At 44.0% G+C, this 12915-nt stretch overlaps 3 protein-coding genes across 9 annotated transcripts; 2 read left to right on the top strand and 1 right to left on the bottom strand.

Moving 5' to 3' along the window:
- The first annotated feature begins 224 nt into the window (after window positions 1-224).
- LOC101066042 (inositol polyphosphate 5-phosphatase K-like) lies at window positions 225-6413 on the top strand. 6 transcript variants are annotated; one of them, XM_029843820.1, is made up of 15 exons: window positions 225-360; window positions 662-749; window positions 1962-2066; window positions 2162-2270; window positions 2352-2468; window positions 2575-2750; window positions 2820-2931; window positions 3014-3123; window positions 3217-3243; window positions 3892-4123; window positions 4236-4373; window positions 4437-4520; window positions 4608-4712; window positions 4790-4864; window positions 5047-5203. In XM_029843820.1, the coding sequence occupies exons 2-15, from the start codon at window positions 667-669 to the stop codon at window positions 5155-5157; spliced, it is 1584 nt and encodes a 527-aa protein (XP_029699680.1). In that variant the 5' UTR covers window positions 225-360; window positions 662-666; the 3' UTR covers window positions 5158-5203. The 6 variants fall into 6 exon arrangements, with proteins under 6 accessions (XP_029699680.1, XP_029699679.1, XP_029699677.1 ...); XM_029843819.1 differs by lacking the exon at window positions 5047-5203 and adding an exon at window positions 6237-6413 and having other exon boundaries at window positions 4236-4520; XM_029843817.1 differs by having other exon boundaries at window positions 4236-4520.
- Window positions 6414-6520: 107 nt separating this feature from the next.
- On the top strand, window positions 6521-9629 carry tekt1 (tektin 1). 2 transcript variants are annotated; one of them, XM_029843823.1, is made up of 10 exons: window positions 6521-6612; window positions 6767-6815; window positions 7080-7168; window positions 7743-7912; window positions 7989-8154; window positions 8239-8364; window positions 8439-8582; window positions 8656-8881; window positions 8941-9137; window positions 9250-9629. In XM_029843823.1, exons 2-10 carry the CDS (start codon window positions 6795-6797, stop codon window positions 9407-9409), a joined length of 1299 nt encoding a protein of 432 aa, XP_029699683.1. In that variant the 5' UTR covers window positions 6521-6612; window positions 6767-6794; the 3' UTR covers window positions 9410-9629. The 2 variants fall into 2 exon arrangements, with proteins under 2 accessions (XP_029699683.1, XP_029699684.1); XM_029843824.1 differs by having other exon boundaries at window positions 6536-6612; window positions 6767-6994.
- A 52-nt stretch (window positions 9630-9681) lies between these two features.
- Window positions 9682-11290, bottom strand: xaf1 (XIAP associated factor 1). The gene is made up of 7 exons (XM_003968735.3): window positions 11080-11290; window positions 10776-10911; window positions 10654-10710; window positions 10342-10561; window positions 10201-10268; window positions 9896-10084; window positions 9682-9816 (listed from the first exon to the last, which is right to left on the bottom strand). Exons 1-7 carry the CDS (start codon window positions 11115-11117, stop codon window positions 9784-9786), a joined length of 741 nt encoding a protein of 246 aa, XP_003968784.1. The 5' UTR covers window positions 11118-11290; the 3' UTR covers window positions 9682-9783.
- Between the last annotated feature and the right edge of the window lie 1625 nt (window positions 11291-12915).

Genomic DNA, 12915 nt, shown 5'->3' on the forward strand with positions numbered 1-12915 from the left:
ACTCACACTTTCATCTACCTCTTCACCCCCCCAAGATTGTTGTAGATTTAAAGTGATATAAATTCCGAAACCACTATGTCGTTATTTTTCTACAATACTTGGCAGCCTCTTTATAGTTGTTAAGTAGATTTTGTATCCGTTCAAGTATCAAAACGTTGCTTATCAATAAGTTTGGAAAAAATAAAAATAAAATAACGTCAACGTATAGCTTTTATTTTGAAGGCAAATAGACTTCCGGTTGGGCGGAAACAACAACAAAAACAACAGCGCGAGCTACTGCACTCAGATGCGGCTGTTCTACTGTACATCTCTGAAAACATAGAAAACAGTAAAAAGGGGACTTTTATCATCACACTTAAGGTAGTAGATGTTAAACTTCTACATTCACGACGTGTTGTCCGGTGTTCATAGAAAAAAAAAACGGTTAGCGACATTTTTATGACAACATCGCCGCAAAACGAGGAAATATTGATATTTGCTCGTTTAAGCTAGCGGTAACTACATTAACCCCCCAAAACAGGACAGTTTGATCCACTGTCCCCCCCTATTAAGTTAAAGTCACGTAGCTTAGTTAGTGTGAATGTGAGCTAGCGATGTAGCAACACTTTCACAGTTTGCACTAACAAGTTTGGAAAGAATTGAACTGTTCTTTGGTGTTCAGGTGCGATGGAAGGAGGCGAGGAGCTTTCTGAAGCCCCGGAGTCCGATTCCGGCTTGAGGGAGCCATGCAAGGTGGAAGAGAGCTTCAGGTAGTGTCGTGGATTCTATCTAAAACCCCCTGTCGTGTCAGAAAGCAGAAGTTAAACTTTCAGTTTCACAATTGCAAAAAAAAAAAAAGCTTTCAAATGCAAGTATCAGTTTCATTGATCTTTAACTTAATTCACACTGAGCAGAATACATGCATTTGCATTTAAGCCTTTTTGTAGGTGTCTCGTTTCCTGTCGCCTGTGCAGAAGGAGTAAATATGAAGTTGGGTTTGCCAGACTCCTTTCTGCTTGATGGATTAGGTTGCTCAATACGCATCAAATGCGTTGAGGGTTGAGAAACCAAAACACTGTTGCAATGCGGCCTGAGGAAAGCACAGCGAGAAAGTCTGCAGAAGAGAGCTCATTGTGTGCAGCGCGATTGCCCAAGTTTTTAATGGGCCTAATCGTGAATTATTTTACAATGGGATTATGCATGTTGTTTGAGCACAAAGCAGTTTTGTAGACAGATTGGGCAATTCTGTATAATCACAAAAACCTTGAGCCAGGAGTTCTGGTCTTTTTCTTGCATCCTGCAAAAAGCACCTGCACCCCAGACTGCGGCTGACTATTTTTCACTCCGGCGTTTGAGAACAGTCAGACTTTGGCTTCCTGCACTCACTGGATCCAGCATGGGGGACATCGGTCACATACTGGCCGTCACTAGACGAGAACATTCTGACAGCATTTCCAGTGATGCCACACAGTCAACAGCGAGCAAGCTGGCTCTGCGGCATCGGCTCAACCAGCTGATGACTTGTTTGGATGACTTGGACCCTGAAAATGAACTGCATGACAAAGTGGTCAAGACCCTGGACAATGCCTTTGTTGTCTGTGGCACGAGAGCCAGTAAACCCAAAAAGGACAAGTTCAGGTGGATGGGGAATTTTGGGTTTTGCACAGGGACACCTTGGCTGTTTTTAACGTTCCTCTTTCTTCTTATCTTCTTACGAGGGTGTTTTACTAATGTTTAACTGCTGTTGCTAGTTTTTGAGAACACATGATCTTATTATCTGCTCTTTTTTTGGTTCCATCCTGACTTGTTTATAGCAGTAGCACTTTAATTGTATCTGCTTTTACTGTATCAGCAGTGACAAAGTACAAAGTAGATTGTTTTATTTGGAAGTTTTTCAGTTTAAGGCTCGTATTTTAGAACTACTTAGATATTTCACATATGCAACCTGCCGCTCAATATTTGTTTTTCCATTTTCACCCCAGGCTTCATATCGTCACGTGGAACGTAGCCACAGCGGAGCCTCCGGATGACGTGTCCTCGCTGCTCCATCTGAACTCGCCAAAGGGCGCAGACCTTTATGTCATTGGGTACGGAAGGTTCTAATGGATGGTTGAACCTTTCCGGATGGCGTCTGTGCAAATATTGGACAGAAATGTGACTGAAATAAGACCCTTTGTATTAGTTTACAGGAGGTGAACACGGGACCATTGAGAATTGTGTTTGACAGCGTATTTGATGATCCGTGGAGTCATTGCCTCATGACCAGCCTGGCGCCGCGGCAGTATATTAAAGTATGAAATCTTCCATTCACATCCCAATCATGTGTCATGTTTCTTCTCAACAGGCTTTATATTTATTTCTTTGTACGTCAGGTGGCATCCATCCGAATGCAGGGTCTGCTGCTGCTCGTCTTCTCCAAACTGAAGCACGTCCCCTTCATCAGAGACATTCGGGCAACATACACACGCACGGGGATTTTCCGTTACTGGGTGAGCGTCGGATATTTTGTGGCAAAACCACGACGAGAACTTAAGAAGAAGTTGGCCACCGTGTTAACCTGGTGTTACCCAAAAGCTCCTTTCCTTTGTCTCTCAGGGTAACAAAGGTGGCCTCTCTGTCCGCATGTCCTTCTATGGCCACACACTTTGCTTCCTTAACTGTCACTTAGCAGCACACATGCAGTACGCCTTGGAGAGAGTAGACGAGTTCGAGTACATCATGGACACGCAGACCTTTGACTGTAAAAAGACGCCCAAAGTTATTGATCACAGGTGAGGAGATAGACACCACACAGCCGCTCATTCATGAGCAGCTGCCTGTAACTTCCCTCTGCCGTCCAGGCTGGTGTTCTGGTTCGGAGATCTCAACTTCAGGATTCAGGATCACGGAATTCACTTTGTTCGCTCCTGCATCAGCAGCCAGAACTACAACCTGCTGTGGAGCAAAGACCAGGTGACGCCGACTCAAGAGGCCCTTTGAATCATGGGTGGAAGAGAGCGCAGGCATGGATGATAAAATGTTCTGTCTTTGACAGCTGAACGTGATGAAGGACAAAGAAGAGCTGCTCCAGCAGTTTGAGGAGGGGCCTCTGGAATTTCAGCCCACGTACAAGTTTGATTTAAACTCAGATACTTATGATAGCAGGTAAGATTCTGTGTGGAAAATATAAATCAGTTAATCCTGCAAACTTCAAGTGTTTATGTTTTCTCTATACTTTTTTTTATTGAACCTTTTCAGGGTCTACAAGTCTTGGTTTGGTTTTAAGTAAGAGTTCCTATTTAACTGCAAAAGTAATAACAAAGAATTTTGTGTTTTAACTGGCCTGACTAAACCTTAGCCTGTGCATTCTTCACTCCAATTAACAAAAGACCTGAAGTGGTAACTTCTGTGACATGCAGCACATTCAATTAGAGTCCTAATCCCCCTGAACACTATTTAAATTTAGCACATGGGCAGATGTGCTAAATCAGAACTGGATTTTTTTTTTGCTGTAAAGCTGCACTCTGGAGTTCTTTTGGCTTGTGGGACTTATTGCGTCAAGACATTTTGAAAAAATAAAGATTTGGTACAGAAAAGAAGCACTTTCTACACACCAACAGGCTTAATTTAAAAAAAGCAAAACAACTCCACTGGGCATCTTTGGTGATCAGTAGTTCATCTTAACCTGCACTTTCTTTCTAGTGTGTAATAATAATAATACTACTGATTTCTTCTCTGCTTCCCAGGACATCTAATAGAGCCACTCAATCATGGAACCAGCAGCTAATATATAGAATGCTTATCAGAATTTAGCTGGTATTGTTTGATGTAAGCTTGCACCAGACTGATTTTGAGATGTTTTGTCTGCTGACTAAAGCATCTCTGCTCTCTCTCTCACCCCTCTGTCAACATCACCTTTCACTTCTGTGTCAGCTCTAAGAAACGGAAACCTGCCTGGACCGACAGGATTCTGTGGCGGCTCCGACCCAAAGACGCCTCTCAGGACGCACAAGAGGAAAAGAGGGTAGATGCTGATATAGGGAAGGTCAAACAGATGGAGGAGGATGAGGAGTACCCTCTGAAGATCAGACAAGACCTCTACACCAGTAACATGGAGTACAGTATCAGTGATCACAAACCTGTGATCGGTGTCTTTACACTGGAGGTGAGAAACACCCTTATTCCTACTAGTTTCTAATATATTCTGGCCACCAGGGGGCGCTGTTAAAGCATTTGAACTTCTGTGACTTTGTGCATCTTTGTTCCTGTCTGTCCAGCTGAGGAAGATGTACGAGACGCCTTTGGTGCAGCTCCAACCAGAGGGAGACTGGAGCGCAGACATCGATGCCATGGTCGTCTACAGTCCTCTGCAGCCTTTCAAAGCCAGCACGTGGGACTGGATCGGACTCTACAAGGTCAGTCACACGCTCACTGTTGCACGAAGCCAGAAATGGAATTTATCATCCTCTGAAATTCAGGTTGGATTCACCAGCGTGCTAGATTATATCACCTACACGTGGGTCAAAGATGATGAAGTGGCCTTTAATGAAGAACTCATTCAGGTAAAAAAAATGAGCATGTCAAAAAAGAATTAATGATTTTAAACGTTGCAAGGATGTGAATAAACAGCTCATCCCTTGTAAAAACAGGTATATATCGGCAAAGAGGAAATCCCAGTGCGAGGTGGAGATTGTGTGCTGTGCTACTTCAGCAGCCATTTGAACTGCATCATTGGGATGAGCGAACCCTTCAAGGTGGAGTAAACCGGCTGCTCTCCCCATCCCACGACACAGAAACGTCCAGCAGTTTGACCTGCTCGTCTCGCTTTCAGGTCCACGGGTCCAAGGTAGCGATCGAGGAGGGGCTGATGCCCGAGAAGCTGAGCGAGTTTGACAGAGCCGAGCAGGTTAGGAACTGACGGAACGAGGTCGTCTGTCTCACTCGCCGATGTCTAACTGCCCTGGAAGCAGCAGTTGGGAACTCTTCCTGCTGCTACATCGCCCAACCTTAGCAGCATTAGCAGCAAAATGCTGCATGTGTAGCTGATATATGATTGACTGATGGTAAAGTACTGTATGATCTTTGCAGGCTCGCTGTTTTTGGAGACCAAATGTGGCTCAACTTTTTTTTTTATTTACCACATTTAATGCTGCCCTGAAAATGCTGGAACCTCATTTATTTGCATTTTTACCGGTTTAGAAAGTGAAAATTGCCCAGTCAGAGTTTGAAATTTTACAGATTTTTTTAAAAAGGGACAGAATGGTTTGGTTCTCTCGCGCCATCTTCACGTCGTTTAAATTTTGGATGCTAAACAACAAATTATTGTATGGCAGGAGCTGATACACGAAATTTCTGATACGGCACTTCATCTTTGTAATGATTTATCAATTTTAGTTGCTGTTTTGTTAAGATTTTGAATTGAGTTGGTTTAATCATGTACTTGTTTTAGAGAGATTTTTAAATACTTTACCTATTCTAATAGTATATATTCTGGCACCTTTTTCATTCTATTTAAAATATTTATTTTTATCTAGGAAAATTGCAGGATTGATCTTATATGTACTGAAAATATCACTGTTCCATGTAACAAAATCTGTTAATTGTTTTAATTCTATTGCACATTCTTTAAAATATTCATTAAGATTCAAAATGTGCTCTTTGTCGTTCCTGGACTATGCAAATAACACACATCCTCCACTTTCCAAAGATATGCAGCACCATTTATGAATGCTTGATTTATTCTCTATCAGTGGAGAATGTATTAGTGTGTTGCGTCATGCTGCTCAAATTTGTTGCAGTATTATAATTCTAGTTTCATAATTTATCAATTTATTCGTCATAATTTATCATTTCACTCTAAGGTTTTATTTCTGTGCTAAAGATTCACTCACATGATCTTTTGATTGTTGCAGGATATAGTTTTTTTTGCTAACGTATGCATTGGACCATAAAGACATTAAAAAGAAATAAATGCCATTTTCTTGATTAAACAACTTATGGTTCCTTTTTTCACTGAAATGTTAAGTTGCTAAAAGCTTTATTGTCACCGAAAGCAATTATCTCTGTGTTTGGAAAGAACTAATGAAACTGAACGAAATGTTCAGGAATTGTTGATAACAGTCCAAGGAAGACCTCAATAAATGCAATAAAGTTGTATTGCTTTTATTTGGAAATGCAGAAGCTGTTTTACATATAACCTGTACAGGCTGGACCAGTTTCTTTGATACTGTTTCGTCCTATTATGTTATGACAAAACAGGATTTCTGACACTCCTGCAGGCACCAGTGGACAATGGCGTCTGTCTCTCACCATGGTCATACAGGGCTGATTAAGGTGGCGTCACGACCATCTACTGGCTGTGCTGGGAGACCTCCTGGAAAGTTGCAGGGTGGCGGCTGACCGCATCCAGGAATCGGAAAGGGCTACATTACCTGTGTTCCTCAAACCAGGCAAAATGTACAGAACATTACACAGGTGCCGGTATGGTGAGACTATTATTGAATAAAGGAACAACCGCCAGCAGGAGAGGTTACTGCAAAGGATGCTGGGAAATGTATTTCATGGGCTATGGGCCTCCGCTCCCCTTGTGTTACCGTCCCCTTCCATCCTGTTTACAGGAGATTAACCTGGCTAGTCCTGACTCTGGAGGAAGAGGTGATTAAAACTGACCAGGAAGCCACTGCTCCGGTCAACAGATTTCAGCAATGTACTCGTCAAGGTGATAACAACCGCGGGAAAAGACTGATTTTTGTTGTTGTTTCTGTTTTCTCCTCTCCTGGCCTCTCCTTTTCTCCGGAAATAACGTCAGGAGACGCGCAGGAGTTTGTGCGGAAGTGATGATGGGCCAAGGAGTTTCTGTAAGCAAAAGAGATTTTCCATCCTATTTTTCCTTCTGAAACATCAGTGAACGACTGCCTCCAGATGAGACGCAGCTACCCACACTGGCCCTGGGGTGGAGGGACCCCAGGCTGGGGCAGGATCCAACAACTGACTCGTAGAATAATCCCATCTGTTTTGTCAGCTTTTGGATAGAAATGTAATTGCTTTTGACAGATTTAAAGATGAGATCGGTTGTTTTATTGAAATTCTATGATTTTACTGGATTAATATCCCCCTAAAAGTGCCGAAAAGACGAAGAATTCGTCCTGATGCGTCACGTCATCGGTTGTCACAGCAACCGTATGTTTCAACCGGAAGCGAACATTGCAAGGTATGGTGACAGAATATGTTATATTCGGAGTTTTTGAAAGAAACTTAGCCTACTTGTGAGACTTAAAGATGGATAATGTGGAAACTGATTTATATCAGATTCCATCGAAAGACGCGCTGACGTTTTGAACAATTTAGAGAAGACGTAACGGTAAAGATGATCAAATGAGACTTGTTTTAGATCTTAGGCCACATTTGCCACTATTAGAGTGACCCCAGACTAAATATTTCTTAGATAAAGTTAAACTATTACACCTGCTCGTTTTCTTCTGAATTATTTTCTTCTGAAATGCGGAGGTGGAAGATTTAAAACCCATTCCTTGAGTCTAAATCCTGTCGGGTTTTCCGTCCTCCCAGGCAGAAAACAGGTGGAATTCCACACAGTAGTTCAGAAAACGTGGTTGGATCATGGAATTCCGACACCCCTCCTTTTAAATAACCCGCACTGGCTAAACTTAGAACACTAATGTCCCTGAATTCTTGAGAAAAGAGTTAGTTCTGTAATAATGTTACTAACTTTTATTTTTTTCTGTTAGGAGCAAAACAGGATTTATTTTTTTACACTCCTCCTGCAGGCATCAGTGGACGATGGCGTCTGTCTCTCACCGTGGCGGCAAACCCAATTTTCTGGAAGCTGAAGTCATACGGAACCAGTCTGCGTTTTTCAGAGCAGAATGCAAACGGCTGATCTCGGAAACCAGCAAACGATGCAGAGACTTGCAGAACGATCAGACCCAGAAACTGGGTAAGAGGAGGTGGAGCGTCACGGGGCAGCAGCTGCAGGAGTGGGAGGTCAGGTTTTTGTTCGCTCTGCCTTTCAGATCGACGAGTCAAAGAGGTCCAGTTCATGAAGACAGAGTTGGAGCTGAAGTTGGAGGAGATTGTTGTGGAAACTGACGAGCTGCTCCTCCTGCAGACCAGAGTGGCCAAAGCACTGGAGGCCAGCAGGGAGCCGCTGAGAGTGACTCTCCTCTGCGTGGAGGAAAGGTCAGGCGGGAAGAGGATGACGCGTCGTCCTTCCTCCTATGAAGTAACAGCAGTACTGTAAGGTTTATGTCGGTTTCCCCCCAGAAGGAAACGAGGGCCCGAGATGCTGCAGGATGAGGTGGACAGAGAGCTGCTGAATGAGAGGGAGGTCATTGAGGGGGTGGCCTCTGCTCTTCGGCGTGTGTCGGAACAGATAAGTGAGCAGATAAGGTGAGAGGGACGGACTTTTGAATTCTCTTCTGACCGAGGCGTCGCCACCAACACAAAAACCTTTTGTTTGTCAGACTGAACCGATCTGCTAAGTACACTCTAGAGCAGGATCTGAAGGAGAAGAGTGAAGCTCAGCACGCTGACCTCTCCTGCTCCATAACGCCCTCACACGCTCCCAAGCTGCAACAGCCCCCCATCATCGGTACTGCCCAGCAGAGGTAAACACAAATTCAAAAAACAAAGGTGCTTAGATGATGGGATCTGATTTGGATTTGAACTCCTCTGTGTCAGCTTGTTGGTGAGTCCAAAGCAGTGGGAGAGCATCTCTCATGTCAACATGGCCAAAGCAGAGCAGCAGAAGGCCAACTCTGCCTCCCTCAGGGCCCTGGCAGAGGCCCTCCTGGAGCAGACCTTCACTGACATGCAGAAGCAGCTCCAGGCCACAGCGGCCGCCTTTCAGCTGCACGTGCAGGAGATCAAGTCAGCCAAGAGCCAGATGGAGGATCAACTGGCTGAGGTAGAAGCACAGAGAGGATGTCTGAATCAGCGGTGCTGTAACTCAAGAATCTCTCCTAGATTCTGCCAGAATTGTCCAGCCAGAGGAAGATCAGAGATGATCTCAACGTTGCCATCAAGGAGACAGGACAGGCTCTGGCTAAAGCCCAGGCCCAGCTGACTTCACGCAACCAGAGGCCTTCCAAGGAGCTATGCAGTGATCCGGCACAGACCCACCTGCTCTCAGAGATCCAGTGGCTCAAGGCTAGCACCTCCAGGTAAGGCTAACACCCCGGGAAATGTGTTTTATTTAGCTGAAACGGTACAGGAAATAGCATCTTCTATAAAAGAAAAGAGTTTAAGTCTACAGCCTCTCTTTCTTCACATCAGACTGCAGAAGGCTCTGGTCCAGTCGGAGGAGAAAGAGAGGGTTCTGGTTCGCTGTCAGCTGGAACTGCAGCACAGAATCCGCTGCAAAGCCGACTACCTTTACATGGACGAGGTGGTGTGTGGCCAGCACAGGGAGGCCGTCACCGCCTGCAGATACTGAGCAGGCAGCAAAGAGAGGAGCCGTCCCTTAAAATTTGGACTCGTGTGATTTTGACGTGATTTCTTCACTGAAACATCTCAACTAGAGAGTTAAGCCGTCACCATAATCCCCAAATTGAATCATTCCTTTATTTTGCAAAAGATTAATACGGCAGTTTATCTTTCCAGATCCGTAGTTTTCCTTTTGTGTAGTGTTCAGATAAAAAGACATTCCATCTTTTGATTAATGGTTTGTTGTGGCGTGTTTGAATAGTTTATTTCACTTGTGACTTAAATATCTGATCTGAAAACATTTCTAACAACTGATTTAGCAGCCGGAACATTCCGTCATCGGGAATGCCGTCAGTCGTCGGGAAGCTCATTTCGTGGCCCAGGTTATCTCCTCTGTAGGTGCATTTGGCACTTTACCTGCGAACAGGAGAACAGGACAGGCCTGTTACCAAGGCAACAGCACCATGGAGCGGCTCATAAGCTGCAGGAGTTTCACCTGATGCCAGAGCAGCGTGGGGATGGGCAGCGCCAGGTGACAGTGGGGGCAGGTGTTGATGTCGTCGCCTCCTTCAGGGAACCCGCCCAAGAGGGACGCCGCCAGGTCTCGTCTGACCACAGGAGTTCTCTGGGCGGACAACGTCCTCAGATCCAGATCGTCAGACATGTCTGATGGAGGACACCTCAGCTGGATGGGGACACGCAGATGGAGGTTGAGCTCTGAAGGTGTCTGGAAGCCTCAGACTGAAGAGATGAACCTCCCACTGAAGACAACAAGCTCTGCAGAATCCTTCAAGCACGCACCTTGTGGTTCTCAACATCCTCCGCAGGAACTGATGTCATGCAGCTCTCACACCTCACGCTGGTTTTGGCTGCGGAGGAGAGGGAATGAAAACGCATGTTTGGAGCTCTGCCGCTTTAACCAGAGCCTCTCAGGCATCTTACTGGCGTCTGGTGGTGCTTTGCTGTTTGTTTGAGGAGGAGCTGAAGTGGCCGGACAGCTCAGCTCGTGCACTGCCTGGTCCCGAAGGGTCACGTAGCGTCCACAGTCCCCGCAGAGCTCCGTGCGGCTCCCGCAGACGAGCTGGTGCTGGCTCAGCTCCTTCCACGGCAGCTCCAGCTTACAGAACAGACAGGTCTGCAGACGCTCGGCACAATGGTCAGACTGGGAGGGAAGCATTAAAGAAGAGAAGGCATTGAGATGTTTTCAGTTGTTTTTTTCCCCATATTTTACGCTTAGGAACGCAATAGACAAACCTGGTGGTCCATCAAGTCACAACGTTCCACCTTTTTATTGCACTTTGGGCATTTCACCTGCAAACAGAGTTTTAATCATTATGTTTCCTTGTGTGTGTGTGTGTGTGTGCGTGTGCGCGTACCAGACTGTGCTGTTCTTCTCTGTGCTGCTCCAGTTGCTCTCTGGGAACCGTCTCATCACACTCAGGACAGACACATAAGAAGCGTCTGCAGTGAGTTTCGTGTAGTGCAAAGTTTGCTTCTGCAACCATTTTGTGGCTGATTGAGAGATGGAAAAGATGCGTGTTTATGTTGGAATGATCAAGCACTGGAGTTAAAGACAGCCGGGGAATGTCGACATTGCCAGAAACCTGCGTACTAGTCTCCAATTGACTGGCTGGAAAGAAGAATTCCAACCTCTTATAGATGTAATGAAATCATCCTTACCATTGTCCGCATTTGCGCATATCTTCTTTCGTATCCATTGACACAAATCTTTGAATAACGCCTTAAAAAACAGGGGGAAAAAAGATCTTGAGGTTTCTGATTGAGTTTCGTGCTGTCAGCGGGAAACAGAAAGTGAAACGTCAGGAGTGCTGCGATACCGGTTAATGCCACAGGGTGTCGCAATAGAGGGAACCGGCACTACGAGCAATAGCTTTGCAAAAAATATTATCTGTTGCTATTACTTTTCATGTTTTTAAATGAATGTATTTTCTCTTCTTTCTTTGGATTTTTTTGTTTTTCAAACTGAATATACACGCATGACGTTAAAATTTATGACAAAATGTGATTTTAAGCCATGTTTTGATTAATGATGATAAACTGTAAACAACAAATTCGCATCTTTAAAAGGTGTAACACAGAAAACTGGAAAAGACCGATCAAACCGTTTTTTTCCTCCTGTAAATGAAAGCAAGATGAGGCTTTTGTGCACTGCGTTAACCCATCCACCCGCTTAACGGCGCTCGTTTCCCTCCGATAATTTGTTTCCGTCCGATAAAAGTCAAACCGGAAGTAGCGAAGAAGAAGCTCCGGAAAGTAAACAAAGCGCCGTTTCCGTTTCTCCTCGAGTAGTGTAACCTGTCATTCTACCACGCTATCACGTTTATCTATGTGTGATATATTATGAAGCTTAAATTAGGAGGGTAACACTTCCGGGCACCACTGTTGTGCGCCACAGCATCGGACACATGGAATTCTATTCTCAGTTTCCATACTTTTCCAGAAACGGTGGGACATAAATATTAAAAGAGACGATTTCATTGTTACAAACACTGTCACACCGACGCCCTGATCTCACAATGTTTTGAGCAATGTTTCTTTCTTTTAAATATTGCAATTAGTTTAGCTATAGCAGCGACAGCAGATGGCTGCACGTCTAAATCCAAAGTAATTTTTGCTTTGATTAAAAAAAAGATGCTTTTTGTCTAATGTTGTTATTTTAATATGAAATAGTTGACAATACATACAACAGAATTGAAATGACAAATGTTCACATCTGTTCAATTATTTGTGCATGCCAAGGTATTGTATTCCAGCAAGTATGTGTAAAAGAAAAAACAATCACTATGTTTCATGGATCATAACAGACCCTCATCTCTGTAAGTTCACTGTATAAAAATGTCATGACAGACCACTAAATCATTCGATTCCTGTCCCCATTCAAACTGTCCCTGGACTCGAAATGAAAGCACATCACAGTCAGCTCTAAGGAACTTGCAATCGATGTAACCTTTGCCTCCCAGGCCAAAGGTGGTAAAGGTTCAGTCTGTGGGCTTCTGTAAAGTGACATCAGACTGTAACAGACATGAGGTAAACACTCGGACACTCGGTTTTCCTCAGTTGTATCAATACAGAACATAAAAGAAATTAACAATATCTTTTATTATAATTAGGTTCGATACAGAACATAAAAAATTACCAATATATTATATTATAATTAGGTTCTATACACAACATGAAAAATGACAATATATTATATTATATTATAATTAGGTTCTGTATTGACGCAACTGAGGAAAACCGAGTGTCCAACGGCGGCGCTGGGTCCAACCCTTGATTGACATCTCATTCAACGAATCAGGTGCTTCCAGGAAGAGAATAGACACACCTGATTCGTTGAATGAGATGTCAATCAAAGATCCGGCGCTGCCGTTGGACACTCGGTTTTCCTCAGTTGTGACAATACAGAACATAAAAAAAAATTAATATAGTTGTACCACGGGTCAAAACGTTCTGTTTTCTTAAGTTTTATGGTGGCAGCATGATATGTGCATTTAC

The sequence above is a fragment of the Takifugu rubripes genome, chromosome 11 (genome assembly GCF_901000725.2).
Source record: "Takifugu rubripes chromosome 11, fTakRub1.2, whole genome shotgun sequence".
Classification (NCBI taxonomy): Eukaryota; Metazoa; Chordata; class Actinopteri; order Tetraodontiformes; family Tetraodontidae; genus Takifugu; species Takifugu rubripes.

Coding starts and splice junctions, on each gene's coding strand:
- xaf1 (XM_003968735.3), bottom strand. CDS start 11,117: ATGGATACGAAAGAAGATATGCGCAAATGCGGACAATG. Junction 10,711..10,775: donor GAGAAGAACAGCACAGTCTG/GTACGCGCACAC, acceptor CTCTGTTTGCAG/GTGAAATGCCCAAAGTGCAA. Junction 10,269..10,341: donor CAAAGCACCACCAGACGCCA/GTAAGATGCCTG, acceptor TCTCCTCCGCAG/CCAAAACCAGCGTGAGGTGT.
- tekt1 (XM_029843823.1), top strand. CDS start 6,795: ATGATGGGCCAAGGAGTTTCT. Junction 6,816..7,079: donor TGATGGGCCAAGGAGTTTCT/GTAAGCAAAAGA, acceptor TCCCCCTAAAAG/TGCCGAAAAGACGAAGAATT. Junction 7,913..7,988: donor CGATCAGACCCAGAAACTGG/GTAAGAGGAGGT, acceptor TCTGCCTTTCAG/ATCGACGAGTCAAAGAGGTC.
- LOC101066042 (XM_029843817.1), top strand. CDS start 667: ATGGAAGGAGGCGAGGAGCTTTCTGAAGCCCCGGAGTCCGATTCCGGC. Junction 2,751..2,819: donor CCCAAAGTTATTGATCACAG/GTGAGGAGATAG, acceptor TCTGCCGTCCAG/GCTGGTGTTCTGGTTCGGAG. Junction 4,865..5,046: donor AGTTTGACAGAGCCGAGCAG/GTTAGGAACTGA, acceptor TGATCTTTGCAG/GCTCGCTGTTTTTGGAGACC.